Here is a 20,574-nt window from a genome sequence, read left to right as displayed (position 1 = left end):
GAAGCACATTCCTTGAAGAAGTCCTTGAGGTGGTGATGCACTTGGTTGCGTCTACCATCCTCTGCAGCCTGTTGTGCACCTTTTCACAACGTCTTACAGCAAAGGACAATTGACCCAAAGTGGATCAATCATAAGCGTCTTTATTTTACTTGCTGCAGTGGAAGGCCATCACCGCACAAGAACTGGAGATAGCTTCGAGAAAGCAGACAGCATAGTCACTCTTTTATCCACAAATGTTACCTACCTGTGCCAGTTCAAGAACCAGGCACATTCTGTTAGTGTGTTTAATTAGTGCTCTTGGCATTCTTCCAGTAACTGAATCTACTTGACTTTCTGCAGTTTCTCATATACTCAAGGTCCATCGACATAATGTTGCATGAACACTATCTGCAAAACACTATGGTACAATACAGGTTCCATTTTGGTAATACCAAATAAAGTACATTTCCACAATCTCTTGGAATCTTGTGCCTTGGGGCTTCTATACCAGGCAGTGATGCACCCAGTCAGAATGGTCTCCACAGTACATCTATAGAAATTGCAAGTGTCTTTGGTGACATACCAAATCTCCTCAAACTCCTAACAAAAATAGAGCCGTTGGTGTGATTACTTTGTGATTGTATCGATGTGTTGCCCAGGATAGATCCTCTGAGATGTTGACACCAGGAACACAAAGCTGTTCGTTCTTTCCACTGCTGACCCCTCAATGAGGAGTGATGTGTATTCCTTTTGAGATCATCACACTCCTAGATAAACAGCCAACTGGCAATTTCAGCAGTGTTTCAGAGAAGTAGCTGAACACTATCTAAATATTGTATGTTGGAAGTATGCCTTAAATACAAACCCCATTTCCTGAAAAGTTGGGATATTTTCCAACATGCAATAAAAACAAAAATCTGTGATATGTTAATTCACATGAACCTTTATTTAACTGACAAAAGGACAAAGAAAAGATTTTCAATAGTTTTACTGACCAACTTAATTGTATTTTGTAAATATACACAAATTTAGAATTTGACGGCTGCCACACGCTCAACAAAAGTTGGGACAGAGGCATGTTTACCATCGTGTTACATCACCTTTCCTTTTAATAACACTTTTTAATCGTTTTGGAACTGAGGATACAAATTGTAGTAGATTTGCAATTGGAAATTTTGTCCATTCTTGCTTGATATAAGACTTCAGCTGCTCAACAGTCTGTGGTCTCCGTTGTCTGATTCTCCTCTTCATGATGCGCCACACATTTTCAATAGGAGATAGATCTGGACTGGCAGCAGGCCAGTCAAGCACACGCACTCTGTGTCTACAAAGCCACGCTGTTGTAGCCCGTGCAGAATGTGGTCTGGCATTGTCCTGCTGAAATAAGCATGGACGTCCCGGGAAGAGACGTCGCCTTGATGGCAACATATGTCTCTCTAAAATCCTAATATACGCCTCAGAGTCAATGGTACCTTCACATACATGCAACTCACCCATGCCGTGGGCACTGATGCACCCCCATACCATCACAGGTGCTGGCTTTTGCACCTTTCGCTGATAACAATCAGGATGGTCGTTTTCATCTTTGGCGTCAACTCGACGCCCGTTTTTTCCGAAAACTAGCTGAAATGTGGACTCATCTGACCACAGCACATGATTCCACAGTCTTTCGGTCCATCTGAGATGAGCTCGGACCCAGAGAACTCGCCGGCATTTCTGCATAGAGTTGATGAATGGCTTCCTCCTTGCGTAATACAGTTTCAAGTTGCATTTGTGGATGCAGCGACAGACTGTGCTAAGTGACAATGGTTTTCCGAAGTACTCCCGAGCCCAGGTGGCTATAATTGTCACAGTAGCATGATGGTTTCTTAGACAGTGCCGCCTGAGGGCTCGAAGATCACGCACATTCAACAGTGGTTTCTGACCTTGCCCTTTACGCACTGAGATGTCTCTGAATTCTCTGAATCTTTTCACAATATTATGTACTGTAGATGTTGAAAGACCTAAATTCTCTGCAGTCTTGCATTGGGAAATGTTCCTTTTGAACTGACTAACAATTCTCTCATGAAATTTGGCAACAAGAGGTGAGCCATGACCCATCCTTGCTTGCAAAGACTGAGCCTTTGATGGACGCTACTTTTATACCCAGTCATGATACCTCACCTGCTACCAATTAGCCTGCTTAATGTGGAGTCTTCCAAACCGGTGTTACTTGAATATTCTGTGCACTTTTCAATCTTATTTTAACTCTGTCCCAACTTCTGTTGAGTGTGTTGCAGCCATCAAATTCTAAATTTGTGTATATTTACAAAATATAATTAAGTTGGTCAGTAAAACTATTGAAAATCTTTTCTTTGTGCTTTTGTCAGTTAAATAAAGGTTCACGTGAATTAACATATCACAGATTTTTGTTTTCATTGCATTTTGGAAAATATCCCAACTTTTCTGGAAATGGGGTTTGTATATGAATATGGCTGACTAAAAGGTTGTACATGGTGAAAGAGGGTAGTTGCATCAGTGATGAGAATGGGAAATTTTCAAAATCATTCTTATTCAATAAAGCAGTGCTCCTCATAGTAAAAGACTAGCAGATGGCAAAATAAAGCAAACAGGTCGATTTTAGCCAAGCAGCAAGCGATATCGTATTTAACCATGGACAGAAAGTCTTCAGTCATGTTGGCGAAGAGAACAATGATATGGAAAGGTTTGAAGTTTAATGTGTTCAGAGGATAGGGTAGCAGGTATGCTTGGAATTGCAATCTATAGCTGCTGTTTGATGTGAATATTCTGCATCAGTTCTTGCCACTATAATGGTTAGTAACCAGTACAGCAGGGTTAATGCTAGTTAATGAATGTGTAGAAGTTGAAGTTAGAATTGGACCTTTGAGAAAAGTATCATCATTACTAGTATCCTTACATGTAGATATGGCAGAAGTGGAGATTAATTAAGAAACATTAACTCCTGTACTGAGGTCTATATTCTTATAGGCTAGCAAAAGACCGTGTACTCGAACAAATTAAAATTAAGTATTAGTGATGTGATTGAAAGCAACAGGAATGATCTAAAACTTTGGATGTAGTAATGCCATTTGAATTTTAGAAGAAAACAAAGGGATCCACAAGCCATTTGAGATATGCCAAGCAGAAGAGTGCATATTTGGCAGCATAAATTTGGGCAATGTGATGCAATTAGACTGAAGCAGTTTGTAGCATTTGATGCATCATGAAAGTTTTTAAGCTCCAGGCTATTAAACAGCGGAACCTAGGAAATATACCTTATGAATCATCGAAGATCCACAATGTGATACAAGAGAAGTACTGAAGATGTGCTAGGATTAATATCTACAGTGCCTGTAAAAAGTAATTACTTATGCAATCAATTATTTAGTATTTTTTATTTGTAATTAATTTAGGTCACTTTGTAGAGATCTGTTTTCACTTTGAGTCTTTATCTGCTGATCAGTGTAAAAAAAAAAGCCACTGTGATTCAATGTTGTAAAACAATAGAACATTAAATTTCCAAGGGGATTGAATACTGTTTATAGGCACTGTATCTCATTTATAAAATTCAGATTATAATTTGTTCTTTGCACAATGTCTTGATCAAGCTGTTGTTAGAATACAGTATCCTCCTACTGAAAAAGAGAGAAGAGTTCATCAATTGATATGTATCTAAGGTCTTTGGAAAGCTGGCCAATTTTTTGTGGGAACAACTAATTTAATTTAACTTAACATAGCAGCAAAGAATTCTTGAATTGTCCAAAGGCTATTTGACAGAATCACACTGAATGCCTAGCAAACTTCTGAGCTGGTTGCAGAAGATAACAAAGTTTTATAGAGGCATTACAGCAGGTGAGATGACATCTGTAGAGAGAGAGTGGAAGGTGTAGAGAGAATTTTCTTTTGCTGCTTCTACAAGGATGTGTGTGGTACTGGTCAGTGGAGAAGGCAGAAAAGGAATGGGTACTTCATATCCTGTGGATGTCCTGGTCAAGGGACACATGGTGGAGATGAAAGAGTGCATCTGAGCATCTCAGATGGAATGGTCCCATGGGAAGAGATGAAAGAGGCAAAGTTGTGTCCAGTACTTACGGTATTTAGAGGCTTTAGAAATTATGTGAGGATGCACTGAAAAGGGAGGTTGCTGAGAAGACAAGTGAGGTGAAGGGGAGCACTATCCATATTCTGGGTGAGAGGAGATACTGAGGATTTGGACTGGGTTTTCAGAGCAGATGAATGGGCTAATGACTGCCACTTTCTCAAAGGGAGCCCTATCCATATTCTGGGTGAGAGGAGATGTTGAGGATATTGGACTGAGTTTTCAGTGCTGATTTCAGAATTTCTACACTTTGATCCATTGAACATACAAGAAACATCACATCCAATATCAGACTGAAATGTGTAATCCCAACAAATGGGCTTTTGAAGTCTACAGTGTCAACGGTACTTCTGTGTTCATTGCAGACATTAGTGGAACTCATTGGAATTTCATCGCAGTGGGTAAGATCATAGAAGCATAAAATCATAGCCTAGTAATTTCTAAGGTAGGGACGTGTTCAGCACAACTTTCTGGGCCAAAGGGCCTGTATTGTGCCGTATGTTTTCTGTGTTTCTATGTAAGCACAAAATACAACTCTTTTGGCAGTAGTGGACTGATAAACCAGTGTCCTGCACATCAACTTCCAAACCCTGATAAGGGTCCCTTTGTTTCGGGTTTATAAGGTTCGAGAACTTGCAACAGGTAACTCAGTTGGTGAATGGAGACCCATAATGAGTAAAATATCCCTGAATGAAAAGGCCTGCACATGGAATAGGTGACACAGGGGAAGCAGTCTGTTAGGAAAGAGTTAGTGTTGTGTTTTGAAACTTATTATGTTAAGAATCATAATGTGTTTTCTTTCCCCCCCCCCCCCCCCACTGTTATTCTTGGAACTAGAGTTGTACAAGTAAACTATGCATGCATTTCAGCATATTATTCAGCAGGGAAACTTGGTGTCACAATAGTCAGTGAACTGGTTTATATACTTGACCTCGGCTGTTATCCGTGTTGTCTTTGCGTGTTCTAGTTTTGCCTGAGCAGGCTTTTCCTGGGCCCACCAGTTTGCACCCAGATCAGTATGTTAAATGGCTACTGTAAATTACCTCTAGTGTAGGTGGATGGCAAGATAAATGGAGGGAGTTAATGGGGCGGGGGGGGGGGGGGGGGAATTGTAACAGGAATGGGATTTGATCTGCCAGCTGGCATTGATGGAAAATTATCAGCAAATACAGTTAAAATATTTTATGGACAAGCTGCTGTGCTCTCAGATGAATGCTGAATATGGTGGTGACAGAGATAAACTCTGTTACTGAAGAGAAGAATACTCTGATGTGCTCCTTTAGTCCTTGTACTGTTTAAGGATGAATTAGAAACATAGAAAACCTACAGCACAATACAGGCCCTTCGGTCCACAAAGCTGTGCCGAACATGTTCTTACCTGAGAAATTACCTAGGTTTACCCATAGCCCTCTATTTTTCTAAGCTCCATATACCTGTCCAGGAGTCTCTTAAAAGACCCTATCATATCCGCCTCCACCACCGTCACTGGCAGCCCATTCCACGCACTCACCACTCTCTGCGTAAAAAAAAAAACTAAAAAAAATACCGACCTACCCCTGATATCTCCTCTGTACCTACTTCTTGCTTCAAAGAAAAAAGAATCCTCAAAGTTATGATCATCCTGCTGGATTTCTGCAACTCTTGTTCCTTACATTTTTGCAAGTACTGTATAGCTAATTTGAAATCTCTTTAAAATTACCAGATAAACATATAGGCATACTGCTGCTAAGCAAGAGACTTGATCAACTGAACATCTTGACTTGTCAAGGCAACAAAATCATCTTGTAAAATACCTTGAGTCACACACCATGTCATGGAAATACCAGGCTACTGTTCAGAGACGTTATTCAAAGATGTTGGGGTGCACCTTCTGCCAAGGTTTAGTTGATGAGAATTTTCTTTCAGTAATGACTAAAATTTAAGAATTTTCAGTAGATTGGGATTAAGGTTGATGCTAATTTATTTAACGCCAGGCAGCTTGCCATTTTAGATGGATTTTGTTGGTCAGCTGGGGAATAATGGAGAAGAACATAAAATCATAACAAAATACATTAGCCACTCAACATTAGTTTTGATATAAATGATTTTTTTGAATGTTGGAAATAAAAAGGAAATTAATTTCTTCTATATTTTGGGATCATTGCCCATGGGATCATGGGCTCAGAATTGTACAGCCAGTATAAGATTAAAATCCATTGTCGGTCTGAACAGTGTCATGACAATCTTGACGTGACCATTGCCAACAGTCCTAACGTTGTGCTCACACATAGCCCATGTCCACATGGCTGAGCATTGGAGAAGTTTGCAGCAAAGTTTCCCATGGCCTGACTGGGGTATATCAATTTCCTTTGAGACCAGTCCTTCTTCAACCCAAGAAACCATCTCACAGTTCTGATGCAGTATATCAGTAGCATTAGTGTCAACCTTCCCACCTCTGACTCAGTTAGTATAAAATAGAACAGAACAGGCTATGAACAAATGACATGACCTTATAAATTTGGTCTTAAAAATCTTGTTCTTGGAGATCATATTTATAAAAACAGAATAGTAAACACAAAGTACACTGCAGATGCTGTGGTCAAATCAACACGTACAAAAGCTGGATGAACTCAGCAGGTCGGGCAGCATCCGTTGACTGCTCATTTCAATGGACGGTGTCCGACCTGCTGAGTTCATCCAGCTTTTGTATGTGTTTATAAAAACAGAATTCTTCCCAACCCAATTCAACTTCTATAGATGTGTGGTGGAAAGTGTGCTGACTGTTTGCATTATGACCTGAATTGGAACACCAATGCCTTTGAGTGGAAAATCCTACACCAGGCAGTGGATTCAGCCCAGTTTATCACGGGTAAAGCCATCCCAACAACTGAGCACATCTACATGAAATGTTGCCGTAGAAAAGTAGCATCCATCATCAAAGATCCTCACCACCCAGGCCATGCTCTTTTCTCACTGTTGCCATCAGGAAGAAGGTACAGGTGCCTCAGGACTCGCACCACTAAGTTCAAGAACAGTTACTACCCCTCAACCCTTGAGCAAAAGAGGATAGCTATACTCAATTAAGAACTCTTTCTTATATTGTTATTTCATGCTCATTTTTATTACTATTTATTTGTATCTACATTTACAGGTTACAGTGCCTGATGTTTACAGTTAATGTTCTATAGATTTGCTAAGTATTCTAACAGAAAAAGAATCTCAGGGCTGAATGTGGTGACATGTATGTACTCTGATAATAAATTTTACTTTGAACTTTGAACCAAAGCCCAAAGACCATTTTAAAAGCAAAACTGACTAGAGCTGAGCTTTTGTAGCCAAGTTTTATGTGAGCTCAGTTTCTGATGCATCCAATAGAAAAGCTTATAATAATTAAATATATATTCAGTACTGGCAGTTATGATTATTCTAAAATCCATGCTAACGTTATTGAATATAGTAATGGACTGTTCAGATGATTATGTTGGGCATAAGCTTTTATTTATATAACATTACCAAAATTATTTATAGATAAGAATAGTCATGCAATCTTTAGAACCGCTGAATTGTTACCAAAATTCAAATCATCATATCCTTATAGCTAATTTTTCAATCCTCAAACCCTTTAAAATTTTGCTTAATAAAAGCTTTTTAATGAGTAAGGTTGAAAATCTATTCCATGCTATGAGGAATAATGTCCATGTTTCACAAAACATTCTGTCCCTTGACACAGACAGTGCTATGTACCAGCAAATACATTAAAATATTTAGTGATTAGTACTCCATCAACGAGTAATTCTGAGAAATGGCCTCCATAATTGGTGTAGAAATCCCGAAACGTTTCACGAATGTTTAAGTGTATGCTTTAAGCAGCGGCCTTTTAAAATGTATTAACAGCAGTGAGATTTAATAGCATCAAGTTGAGTAGCTGGCATTCTTACTATTATCTACAGTATATCTGTTGAGTAAGTTAATTATATTTCATTGAAGACAGATTGTTATATTTTGGAACTCTTGTTGCAGAGTACTCTGAGATGATAACCTTTTAATCTTTTTAACACTGTCATGAGATTTTGGATGTGTTCCTTGCTCATCCTCACCAGTAACACTGAGTGGCTGGGGAGCCCTACAGCACCAGGTCTATAGCTTTCTGCCAGAGTGCAGGTGCAGATGCAGCTCCAAAAGTAGACCTGTCAAAATGATAAAGCCCTTTGACAGTGATTATTGTGAGAAACACTTTGGACTCTTCTTCCATCTCCATCTCTTGGTAGGCCTCAGCTAAATCCACTCTGCTGAAGTATTTCCCTCCAGTAAGGTTTGGAAAACTATCCTCTACCCTGCACAGAAGGTATTGATCTGCTTTCATCACTGAGTTGGTGGAGACCTGAAAATCCCAGCAGAAGCTGAAAGACCCATCCTTTTTGGCTACTGGGACCACCCACGTTGCCCATAGACTCCTCTCAACCTCGGAAAGAATTCCTTCAGCTTCCATCTGATCTAGCTCACTGGCTACTTGAGCTTTTCCAGTTTGAGTTTTCCAGTGCATCTTTGAGCACTGATGTGGCATAATCCAGTATCTTGCTTAATTCGTTTTCAGTTAACTCTATTGCTGGGAATGTGGCTTGCAACTGGTAGGTGGATCTCCAATCAAGTTGTAGTTGTCTTAGCCAATCACAACCACACAATGCTGACCCTTCTTTTTTGCACCACATTCAAGCCCAGTGTGGTTTGTTGGTGGTTGTATTTCACTGTTACAAAGTCATTCCCACAGAATTATCTTTTCTCCAGTATAAGATTTTAGTTGAATATCAGAGCTGAGTGTATAAATACATTAGGATGTTTAAGAGGTCAAGGAGGAGGAAGTGTTGGGCCTCCTAATGAGTAGTAAGGTGAGTAAGTCCACAGGGCCTGATGGGATTTACCTCAGGTTATTGAAGAAGGCAAGAGATAAAATTACTGGGCTCTTGACCAGAATCTGCAAATGTGAGGTCGCAGAGGACTGGCGAGTGGCAATGTACCTCTATTTAAGAAGGGAACAAGAGAAAATGCTGGGTACTTAGATTAGCGAGTCTCACATCAGTTGTACGGAAATTGCTGGAGAAAAGTCTTAGGGATGGGATATTTGAGCTTTTGGGAACCCATGGCTCTGTATGTGGTGGATCAAGCCTTACCAGTTATTCAGTTATTTGACAAATTGGTGAGAGAGATTGATGAAGGTAGGGCAGAGGATGCTCTCTATTTGGATTTTTAGTAAGTTGTTTGACAGAGTCCCTCATGGGAGGCTTATCCGGAAGATTAAGATGCTGTGAATTGGCTGTTTGGATTCAGAACTGGCCTGGGCATAGCAGACAGCGGGTAGTGGTTGAAGGGACACACACAAAGTGCTGGTGGAACTCAGCAGGCCAGGCAGCATCTATGAAAAAGAGTAAATGGGTGATGTTTTGGGCCGAGACTCTTAATCAGGACTGGAAAAAATGATGAGAAATCAGGGTAAGAAGGTGGGGTGGTGGGGGGGGGGGTGGCATTGGAGGAAGATGTACAAAGTGGTAAGTGATAGGTGAAACTGGGAGAGGGGAGAGTTGAATTAAAGAGATGGGAGGTTGATTGGTGAAAGAGATAAAGGGCTGGAGAAGGGGGTATGTGACAGAGGACAGAAGAGCATGGAAGAAAGAAAAAAGGGAGGACCACCACATGAATGTGATGGGCAGGTAAGGAGATCAGGTGAGAGAGGGAAATGGGAATGGGGGCTCGTGAAGGAGAGCGGGAGCAATTACCGGAAGTCCAAGAAATCAATGTTCAAGTGGTTGAAGGGACTTGTTTGAGTTGAGGTCTGTAATTAGTGGTCTTCTGCAAGGATCTGTGCTGGAATCTCTGCTCTTTGTGATGTTAATAAGTGACCTGGATGAAAATGTAGATGGGTGTGTTAGTAAGTTTGTGAATGGTACCGAGATTGGTGGAGTTGTGCATAGTGTAGAAGTCTGCTAAAGAATAAAGCATGATATAGACCAGTTACAGATATGGGCAGAGAAATGGTAGATGGAATTTAACCCAGATAAAAGTGAGGTGTTGCACCGCGGTAGGGCAAATGCAAGGAGACAGCACACTGTTAAGGGCAAGGTCCTTAACAATGTTGCAAAACAGAGAGAACTTGGGGTCCAAGTTCATAGCTCCTTGAAAGTGGCAACACAGTTCGATAAAGTGGTTAAGAAAGCTTATGGAATGTGTGCTTTTATTAGTCAAGGTGATGAGTTCAAACATCAAGCGGTTATAAAATTCTGGTTAGGCCATATCTGAAATATTGCAAAGAATTTTAGTCAGCTCACTATAGGAAAGATCTTGAGGCTTTGGAAAGGGTGCTAAAGAGGTTTACCAGGACGCTGCCTGGTTTAGAGGGCACGTGCTATCACAAGAAGCTGGATAAACTTGGGTTGTTTTCTCTGGAGCGGAGGCTAAGGGGAGATGTGATAGAGGTTTGCAAGGTTATGAGAGGTGTAGATAGAGTGAACAGAGAGCATCAGCTTCCCAGAGTTGAAATCTCTAATACCAGGGGACATGCATTGAAGGTGACGGGGGTAGATTAAAAAGGGATGTGAGGGGTAAGTTTTTTTTACTCAGAGAGCTGTGACCTGGAATGTGCTTCCTGGTTTGCTGTTAGAGGCAAATACACTAGAGGATTTTAAGAGATGTTTGAATAGACATATGCATGCAAGGAAGATAGAGGGATATGGACAGTGCAGATAGGAAGGGTTAAGGTCTGGGTGTTTTGATTTGCTTGTTAGCTGGTTCGGCACAATATTGTGGGTTGAATGGCCTGTTCCTGTGCTATACTGATCTATGTTCTATCTGTGGGCTTCAGCTCAGTCTCTTTGAAATGCTGTTAAAATTCATTTTGTGGAATGACTGAAATAGTCATTCCAATTCCATTTTCATTAATTTGCATTTCACTTCTGGTATAAGCCAGATTTTCACATTTTAAATCTCAGGGCTATGCAGTCCTGTATCATTCATCATTATCAGATTTTTTCATCAACAGTGTGCAGATTAGTGCTCTTTTTGAAACTGCAGCTTGACTTTTTCTCTTCCCTTTATTTCCATGGTTAGTTGTCCTCTTGAATTTGATCTTGTAATTGTGGCCTCCAAGAAACAAAAGGGAAAACATTTAATTTTGTCTGCCCGGCATGCTATTTGTATGTGCTCTACTTTGTTGTATTTTCGGCAAGTTTTGCATTTAAATCTGCATTGCCGTGGTGTATGTGAGCCCCTGCCACAATGATAACGCAGTTTGTTTGGGCAGGCAGGGTTCTGCTTAGATGCTGCAACTTTGTTCATGCTCACTTTCATTCCTGACTATAACTGTCTGCTGTTTCCATTGATACAGCGATTTCAACTGCTCTTTTAAACACAAGTTGTGCTTCAGTTAGGAGCCATTTTTGAATGCTTTCTTGTAAGAGTCGTCAAATTAAACGATCTTTCAGTGCATCATTAGGCAATGCTCAGACACGTTCTTACATTCAGCCACATAAGCTGAAATTCATTCCCCTTCCTTTTGATTCTGCTTTTGGAACCTAAAATGTTCTGCAATCAACAATGGTTTTGTTTCTAACTGTTCCTGCATAACTTTCACTATATTAGCAAAGCTCATTTCACCTTGTTTAGTTGGAGCAGTGAAACTTGTAAGCAAACTGTATGCTTTTCCACTAGTACACTCAGTATAACTGGCACTCATTTTTCATTGGCTATTTCATTTGCTTCAAAATATTGCTCAATTTGCTTGGTATATATGAACCAGTTATCCCTTGTGCAATCAAAACCTTTCCAATATAGCCACCCATTTCTGCCTTTTAAAAAAAATTAATATTATTATCATCCAGTACTTATGAACCTGTGAATGTTTCCGTTTTCTTCCTTTTTTTCACTTGACTGTCTCTACTTTTCCAAAGAAACATCATTCTATGCTTTTTTACTCAACCGTTTCTCTCCTCTTGCGAGGAAAGGCACTTCATTTGGTAGATAGTTGTCTCAGTTTTGATTTAAAATTTACTCATTACCACTGTTATGTTTTATAACTCCAAAACATAAAACTAATTGAAAGAAAACAATGGAGCCAGGGACAACATGTCCATAGTTCATTTTAGGTTTTAAATAAGGTGCACGCTTATGATGTGGTGGTGTGATGGCGTATGACATATACTGTATAAGCTATTTGCATATTTTTACTTTTAACCCATAAGGAGTTATATAACAACAAAGAATGCTATATTGAACAATATATTTAAATATTGCTGAACTCTGATATACACAACACAAAAGGACGCAATTGCATCATGCTCTTCGAAGATTTAATATATGGCCTTTACAAGGTTTGTGGTGTGGTGGATAGTGTTGAAGTCTATTGTAGATTACATTGGGACATTGACTGGATGCAGAGCTGAGCTGAGAAGTGGCACAGGGAGTTCATTCCATTTAAGTATGAAGTGATAGACTTTAGAAAATCAAACTTGAAGGCAGAGTTAATGGCAGGGTTCTTTGCAGTGTGGAGGAACAGAGGGATGGGGACCACATCAATAGATCCCTCAAAGCTACCAAGCAAGTTAATAGGGTGTCTGTGATGACTTAGGGGACTGAGTTCAGGAGCCGCGAGACAATGTTGCAACTCTGTAAAATTCTGGTTAGACCACACTTGGAATATTGTGTTCAGATCTGGCTGCGTCATTATAGGAAGGACGTGGAAGCTTTACAGAGGGTGCAGAGGAGATTTATCAGGATGCTGCCTGGATTGCAGAGCATATCCTATGAAGATAGGTTAAGGCTTTTCACTTTGGAGCATAGGAGGCTGAGTGATAATAGAGGTGTATAATGATAATAGCATTGATAGAGTGGAGAGTCAGCAGCATTTTCCCATGGTGGAAATGGCACATAGAGAACATGTAATAGCTGCAGACATTGCATCCAGACGGAGCCTTTATTGTTGCTGGGGACTTCAATCATTACAAACTACGCACCGTGCTTCCAAGAATTTACCTTGTGGTGCACCACAAGGGGAAATAAAACCTTAGATCATGTCTACGCAAATATGCCTGACGCTTACAAAGCCACTACCCTCCCCCACCTGGGACATTCCAACCATCTTTCATTGTTTCTGCTTCCCAATTACAGCCCGGTCATTAAACGTGTGAAACCCACAATGAAGGCTATTAAGATCTGGCTGGAGGGTGCTGACTCTGCTCTTCAGCACCAATCCCAGCACACAGACTGGAGCACATTTGTTGCCCGTGCCACCACAGACTCTCAGATTGACATTGACTTATATACCAACTCTGTCCTTGAGCACATCAACAAGTGTGTAGATAGAGTGACATCACAAACACAAATAGAAGTTTTCCCCAACCAGAAACCATGGATGAGCGGAGAGGTTCACCTCCTGCACAAAGCCAGAGATTCAGCCTTCAGGTCTGGAGACCGGGAGGCTTACAGCTCAGCTAGGGCCAACCTGAGGAGGGGAATCTCTCAGGCTAAACACACATACAAACAGAGAATCGAGGAGCATTTCAACTCCTTGGACCTCGGCACATGTAGCATGGCATACAGGTCATTACAGACTTCAAACCACCTAGTACTGTGCCCCCTTCCAGCTCTGCTTGCCTCCCTGATGAGCTCAATTACTTCTACGCTTGCTTTGACTGAGGGAACAAGGAGGTCACCCTCAAAGTGAATCTCCCACCTAGTGAACCGCCTCTCTCACTTTCCACCTACGATGTTTGCGCCACCCTGAGCTCAGAGTCTGTGCAGGGCAGTTGGCCGGAGTCTTCACGGATATTTTCAATCTGTCCCCAGCCCAGGCAGTTGTCCCCACAAGCTTCAAGATCACCACCATCGTGCCAGTGCTGAAGCATTCCACTGCTATGGGCCTGAATGACTTCCGCCCAGTGGCACTCACCCCCGTCATTGCAAAGTGCTTTGAGAGACTGGTTCTATCACATCTGAAATCCTGTCTGCCCACTATCCTGGACCCCCATCAATTTGCCTATCGCAACAACAGGTCAACAGAGGACGCCATCTCCACAGCACTTCACTCTGCCCTGACCCACCTGGACAGCCCCAACTCTTAATGTCAGAATGTTGTTCGTTGACTTTAGTTCGGCATTCAGTACTGTGATCCCCTCCAAGCTGATTGCCAAATTTCATCAGCTTGATATCAGCTCGGTATCAGCTCATCCCTCTGTAATTGGACCTTGGATTTTCTGACTAACAGATCCCAATCTATTGTTAGACAACCTCTCCTCCTCCACTCTCACCCTGAACACCGGCGTGCCTCAAGGCTGTGTGCTGAGCCCTCTTCTGAACTCCCTTTTCACCTATAAAAATGTTTTTTTTTTACACCTTAAAAAAACATTAAAAATGTTAAGATTGATAAATCCCCAGGGCCGGATACGATACACCCCAGGTTGCTGTGGGAATTGAAAGAAGAGATCGCAGGAGCATTAGCCATGATCTTTGAGTCCTCTTTGGCTGCAGGGGAAGTGCCGGAGGACTGGAGAATGGCAAATGTAGTTCCCTTGTTTAAAAAAGGTAATGGGAGAAACCTGGGAACTATAGACTGGTGAATCTTACGTCAGTGGTATGCAAACTATTGGAAAGGTTTCTTAAGGATAGGATCTATGAGCATTTGGAGAAGTACAGTCTACTCATGGATAGTCAACATGGCTTTGTGAAGGGAAGATCGTGCCTCACGAGCCTGATTGAGTTTTTTGAAGAGGTAACAAAAGAAATTGATGAGGGTAAGGCAGTGGATGTGTTCTACATGGACTTTAGCAAAGCATTTGACAAGGTCCCTCATGAGAGGCTCATCCAGAAAGTCATGAGGCATGAGATAAGTGGAACCTTAGCTGTTTGGATAAAAAATTGGCTTAGAGGAAGAAAGCAGAGGGTAGTTGTGGAAGGAAAGTATTCTGCCTGGAGGTCAGTGACTAGTGGAGCGCTGCAGGGATCTGTCCTGGGACCCCTGCTATTTGTGATTTTTTATAAATGATCTGGATGTAGAGGCGGAAGGATGGGTGAGTAAGTTTGTGGATGACTCGAAGATTGGAGGAGTTGTGGATGGAGCTGTAGGTGGTCAAAGATTACAAGAGGATATAGACAGGCTGCAGAGTTGGGCAGAAAAATGGCAGATGGAGTTCAATCCGGACAAATGTGAGGTGATGCATTTTGGAAGGACAAACTAGAAGACTGAGTACAGGATTAATGGTCAATTACTTAAGAGTGTGGATGAACAAAGGGACCTTGGGGTTCAAATCCATACATCCCTCAAGGTCGCTGCACAGGTTGATAGGGTAGTTAAGAAGGCCTATGGGATGCTAGGCTTAATTAACAGGGGGATTGACTTCAAGACAAGAGAGGTCATGTTGCAACTCTACAAATCTCTGGTGAGACCACACTTAGAGTATTATGTTCAATTCTGGTCACCTCATTATAGGAAGGATGTGGAAGCTATGGAGAGGGTGCAGAGGAGATTTACCAGGGTGTTGCCTGGTTTGGAGAACAAGTCACATGAAGCAAGGTTAGCAGAGCTGGGACTTTTCTCTTTGGAGCGTCAAAGAATGAGAGGGGACTTGATAGAGGTCTACAAGATTATGAGAGGCATAGATAAGGTGGATAGTCAGTACCTGTTTCCCAGGGCACCAATAGCAAACACCAGAGGGTATATGTACAAAATTAAGGGAGGGAAGTTTAGGGGAGACATCAGGGGTAAGTGTTTTTACACGGAGGGTTGTGAATGGCTGGAATGACTTGCCAGGGATAGTGGTGGAGGCTAAAACATTAGGGGTATTTAAGAGGCACATGGATGAAAGAAAAATGGAAGGTTATGGGGTAGTGTGGGTTTAGTACTATTTTAAGGATTATATGGGTTGGCACAACACGGAGGGCTGAAGGGCCTGTACTGTGCTGTAGTGTTCTATGGTTCTATGACTGCATTCCTGTACATGGTTCTAACTCCATAATCAAGTTCGCAGATGACACCACGGTGGTTGGCCTGATCAGAGGGGATGACGAGATGGCCTACAGGGATGAGGTCCAGCACCTGGCCCCGTGGTGTGCCAACAACAACCTGGCCCTTAACGCCAAGAAGACCAAGGAGATCACTGTGGACTTCAGGCATGTTAGGAACCACACTCACATCCCCATCAACATCAATGGAGCTGTAGTGGAGTGTGTATCAAGCTTCAGATTCCTTGGTGTCCACATTTCTGAGGATCTCACCTGGTCCCTGAACGCCTCCATCCTGATCAAAAAGGTGCAACAGCGCCTTTATTTCCTGCAGAGCATCAAGAAAGCTCACCTCTATCCCAGGATATTGGCGGATTTTACCGCTGTACCATTGAGAGCATACTCACCAGTGTGGTATGGCAATTGTCCCGTATCGGACCGCAAAGCACTCCAGCGTGTGGTGAAAACTGCCCAGCGGATTATCGGCACCCATTGAGAACATCTACCATAAACGCTGCCTGGGCAGGGCGAAAAGCATTATCGAGGATGCATCTCACCCTAATCATGGATTTTTACTCTCCTCCCATCTGGTAGGCGCTACATGAGCCTCCGCTCCCGCACCAGCAGGCTCAGGAAGAGCTTCCTCCCTGAGGCTGTGACCCTGCTGAACCTCACATCACAGCATTAAGCAGTATTGCACCCATATTGTACTGTCTCAGCACTTCTAGATTTGTGTGCTGTAGCACTTCTTATTCGCAGTTATTTTATAAATAACACTCTTCTTTGCATTTCTGGTTAGACTGGGTGCATTTCTGGTTAGATTTCATTGGCTTTGTATCTGTACTCGTCACAATGACAATAAAGTTGAATCTAATCTAATGTAATAATTTCAATAAAATTGGAGGAAAGTATATGAGGGGATGTCAGAGGTAGGCTTTCTTACACTGGGTTGTGGGTGCATGGAATATGATGCTGGAGGTGGTGGTAGGGACAGAGGAATGAGGCACATTTAAGAGACACTTTGATAGGGATATGGATGAATGAAAACTGGCGGGCAATGTGTTGGATTGACCCTGGAGTAGGTTGTAAGGTCAGCATAACCTTGTCAGCTGAATGGTCTGTATGGTTTTGTTTGATATTGTTTACTGTGAGTCACTTGTATCTTGTAGACTGTAAAGGACAAAAACATACATTACATGAGTTGATTGTCATATGCCCAAGTACATGTATACACAGGCCCATTGAAAAACTTAATTGTAGCTGCATTAAAGAGAGATGGCATCATATAAGCAGCATTCATAAGAACACAACATTTTTACAAGTGAGTATACAATTAAAAGAAAAGAAAAGTCTATTTTAATGCATCATGTTCAAAGTGTTCGTAGTTTTGCTAAACTTTAGTTCTTAGTATTTTGCCTGTTGGTTCAAGAATCAAAGGGTTGGAAGCTGTGCTTTCTACTCGGTTGCAGCAGCGAGTAGTTACACTGCAAATATTTTGAATGCTTTCATGGATATAATGATAATAAGGAATTAATTTGCTTTAATTGTCATTTCCAGTAGGTGTCTTCACAATCTTCAGATTGGTCTTAGTCTTTTTCATAGCTTTGATTTGTTGGTTAATTAAAAACTAGTAGGAGTGGAGAATAGCAAAGATGCACCAGCAGATGGTGGTGTAATCTGTGGGATGCCAATGCATTCCAGAAAAAATAAATATTGAAACTTCAGAAGTTTCCAAAAAGTCTGAAAAATGTAGATGGAAAGTTGTAGGATTATAGGCTGTATGGTTTTCATGAAGAAATAGTAGGAATGGGTAGTAAATGGAGAATGAAAGTAGTTAGAGAAATGAAAATCTAATGTAGAAACATACAGTGAAATATATCAACATAGTGAAATAGGGATTCAAATTTTCTTAACATAGGAAAACCTACTGACTGTATGCCAGCACATTTGAGTGACAGACCTATTGGTTTTCCTTTCCTACTGTCCACACCCCTATATTTTGTCATGTGCCTTCCCTTCATCTTATTTTGTTTAAATCACACCCCTTATTCCTCTCCCAGCTAGGGTGCATAGATAGGCTGGCCATCATCCCCACAAATCTCCCTCTTTCCCAATGAAACAGTTTATAATTCGTGCTTCTCCTCTTCCTTCCCCCTTCCCCCTTCCCCATCAATCTCTTCACTTTTTTCCTTGTCACACTCCTTTCATTCCACTCCTCCTCTTGTGCCTGGCTTTAACGCGTTTCAGTCTTCCTTTATTTTGTTTCTTTCTCCTCTTCCCCCCCTGTTTTTGCCTCTCTCTCCCCCATAACTGCTCTTTCATCCAACCCCTCCAAGAACATGTCTCTCTGTGGGTGTAATAACTTTAATGTTCTGGACAGTATTCCTACTTTGGCGAACTCCTCCAAAAATATTTGCTCATTTCAATTTGCCATGTTCATTCTGTAGCTTTGACTGCAATTCAAGGTTAACAAAATCAGCTATGAAACAATTTAGGATTAGTTGTGGATTGATATGGTGTTAAATAGATTTTAAAATACTTCATTTATTGCGAAGTTCGTCACTTAGCTTTAAGAAAAATAACGTTTAATTATTTGAAACAGTGTTAGACACAAGGAGAGAGGAGACAGTGATAATATATTGGTTTGTCCAACAAAAAGGCAGCACAAGCATTAATTCTCTGCAATAGTTCTCGTGTCCTAAATTGGAATATACAATTGAATAAAATTTTATTATGAAACTAGTTGTAATTAGTATAATTAATGTCACTTATTGATGAATTCAGTAATTATTTGTATAATAATTAGGAATATCTGTTCTATGTAGCTATCAAATGCATTAATTTCAAACAAGAGTAAATCTGCAGATGCTGGAAATCCGAGCAACACACACAAAATGCTGGAGGAACTCAGCAGTCCAGGCAGCATCTATGGAAAAGAGTACAGTGAAGGTTTTGGGCTGAGATCCTTTATCAGGACTCTGCATTAATTTGTCATTATAGTGGTTCTAGTAAACAGGAATAGAATTTGTATTTGCCTAGCTATTTTTGTGATGTATTAAAAATTTAGTTCATCAACTAAATGTGTAAGAAACTGACTGGATGTTCAAAACAAACTTTGTGGCTTAGTTAGTCTTCAATTACTGAGATCTAAACATGGAATCTTTTAGTGGGAACTATTGTGATGTCATAAAGATGCACCTACAGATACAGAGAATATTCTGAAGGTCTCATTGTAGATGTACGTATTGGCAGTGTTAAACAAAGAAAAGGTATAACTACATCCAGCACAGAAGTAATGAAAATTGAGGAAATTCACAAGCGGTGCATTTTTTTGAGGGGGATAGATGGGAATACAGATGCATTACTGAATAGCACAGAATGTTGATGGAGTTTTTGTAGAATCTGAGAGAATTGCTTCCCTAAGAAAATAAACCATGATGTTGAATCGTTTTTGGGATTGTATAGAATCAAACAGCTGCACATTTCCAATGCCTTAATAAAGCTCATTCTCTCTTTACCTATTCCTTATTACATATTGTCTTCCTGGACCTTTCAAAAATAACACTTTTTGGAAAAAGAGCTATATTCTATCCATGTGATTGGGGGGAAAATCCCAAAAGAAAATGTTATTTTATAAATTGTGTTATATGTGCGTATGTTTCAGTTTGATAAACATTACTTCAATTTATCACATAAAGGTCAATATTTTATGCCAACAATTTATTATTTTACTTTTATGGTAAAGCCACCCACAGAAAAAAATGACACGCTTTGAAAGCTAATGTAGCTTTTAGTGCTTCAATTTTGCTCTTCTTATCTTTTCATCCTGCACTTCTGAAAACTTTCCAAGTTGCCGCTGCCATATTTATAATGGATATTGTCTATTTAAATTTGCCACATCAGATTGACTGTACATTAGCAATCTTAATAATGCATATTAACAGATATTACTGTGAGCTTCATTACATGCTTTTAGTGCAGCTCAAAATAAAAGGCTCCTGGATTACTAATTTATGTTCAAATATAATAAGTGTTGAAGTTATCACAGTAATGGTAATTTTATAGAGTTGCAAGTTTGTATGTACTTACAGGATAACAACTTCTGAGCCTAAATGCCCATTTATTGAGGGTCAATCTTTCATTTTAAGTAGATGTAATAAAATTGTTTTAATAATTGTGTTGCACAGACCTAAAGGATGTTTTACTGGCCCGGGTTAACTGTGGAGATTGGCCACATATCTGTTCAACTGAGAATGCCACGCAGTTGCCTGCTGTGAAAATTTATAGTCATGGAGAGGACCCTTTATTCTACACTGGAATGTTGGGAACACAAAATTTGTTGAAGTTCATTATGCTGTAAGTAAATTATGCTCAAACTGGTCATTTACATATTTTTTTCTTTGTGTTTTAGATGTGAGCAATGCTGTATATATTTACTTTTGTTAAGTTATTAGAAGTGCCCTACTGAAAGGGGAGGAATTTGCATCCTGAGGAGCATCAGTGAACCAGTTAAGTTTTACCAAGAAATAAGCAGG

General features: G+C 40.6%; 1 protein-coding gene and 1 long non-coding RNA gene across 5 annotated transcripts in view; one reads left to right on the top strand and one right to left on the bottom strand.

Annotated features, from left to right (window-relative positions):
• The window catches only part of txndc16 (thioredoxin domain containing 16), a 115,064-nt gene that overhangs the window by 44,167 nt on the left and 50,323 nt on the right, over nucleotides 1–20,574 (top strand). For all 4 annotated transcript variants that reach the window (XM_073039841.1, XM_073039842.1, XM_073039844.1 and 1 more), the window contains one exon: nucleotides 20,227–20,395. In XM_073039841.1, coding sequence (XP_072895942.1) covers nucleotides 20,227–20,395 — 169 coding nt within the window. The remainder of the gene's footprint in view (nucleotides 1–20,226; nucleotides 20,396–20,574) is intronic.
• The window catches only part of LOC140724972 (uncharacterized), a 79,251-nt gene that overhangs the window by 15,786 nt on the left and 42,891 nt on the right, over nucleotides 1–20,574 (bottom strand). The gene's annotated exons all lie outside the window — the stretch shown is intronic.

This window comes from Hemitrygon akajei, chromosome 3 (assembly GCF_048418815.1).
Source record: "Hemitrygon akajei chromosome 3, sHemAka1.3, whole genome shotgun sequence".
Taxonomy (NCBI): domain Eukaryota; kingdom Metazoa; phylum Chordata; class Chondrichthyes; order Myliobatiformes; family Dasyatidae; genus Hemitrygon; species Hemitrygon akajei.
Note: the sequence above shows the minus strand (reverse complement) of the source record. Positions and strands in the feature narration are given on the sequence as shown.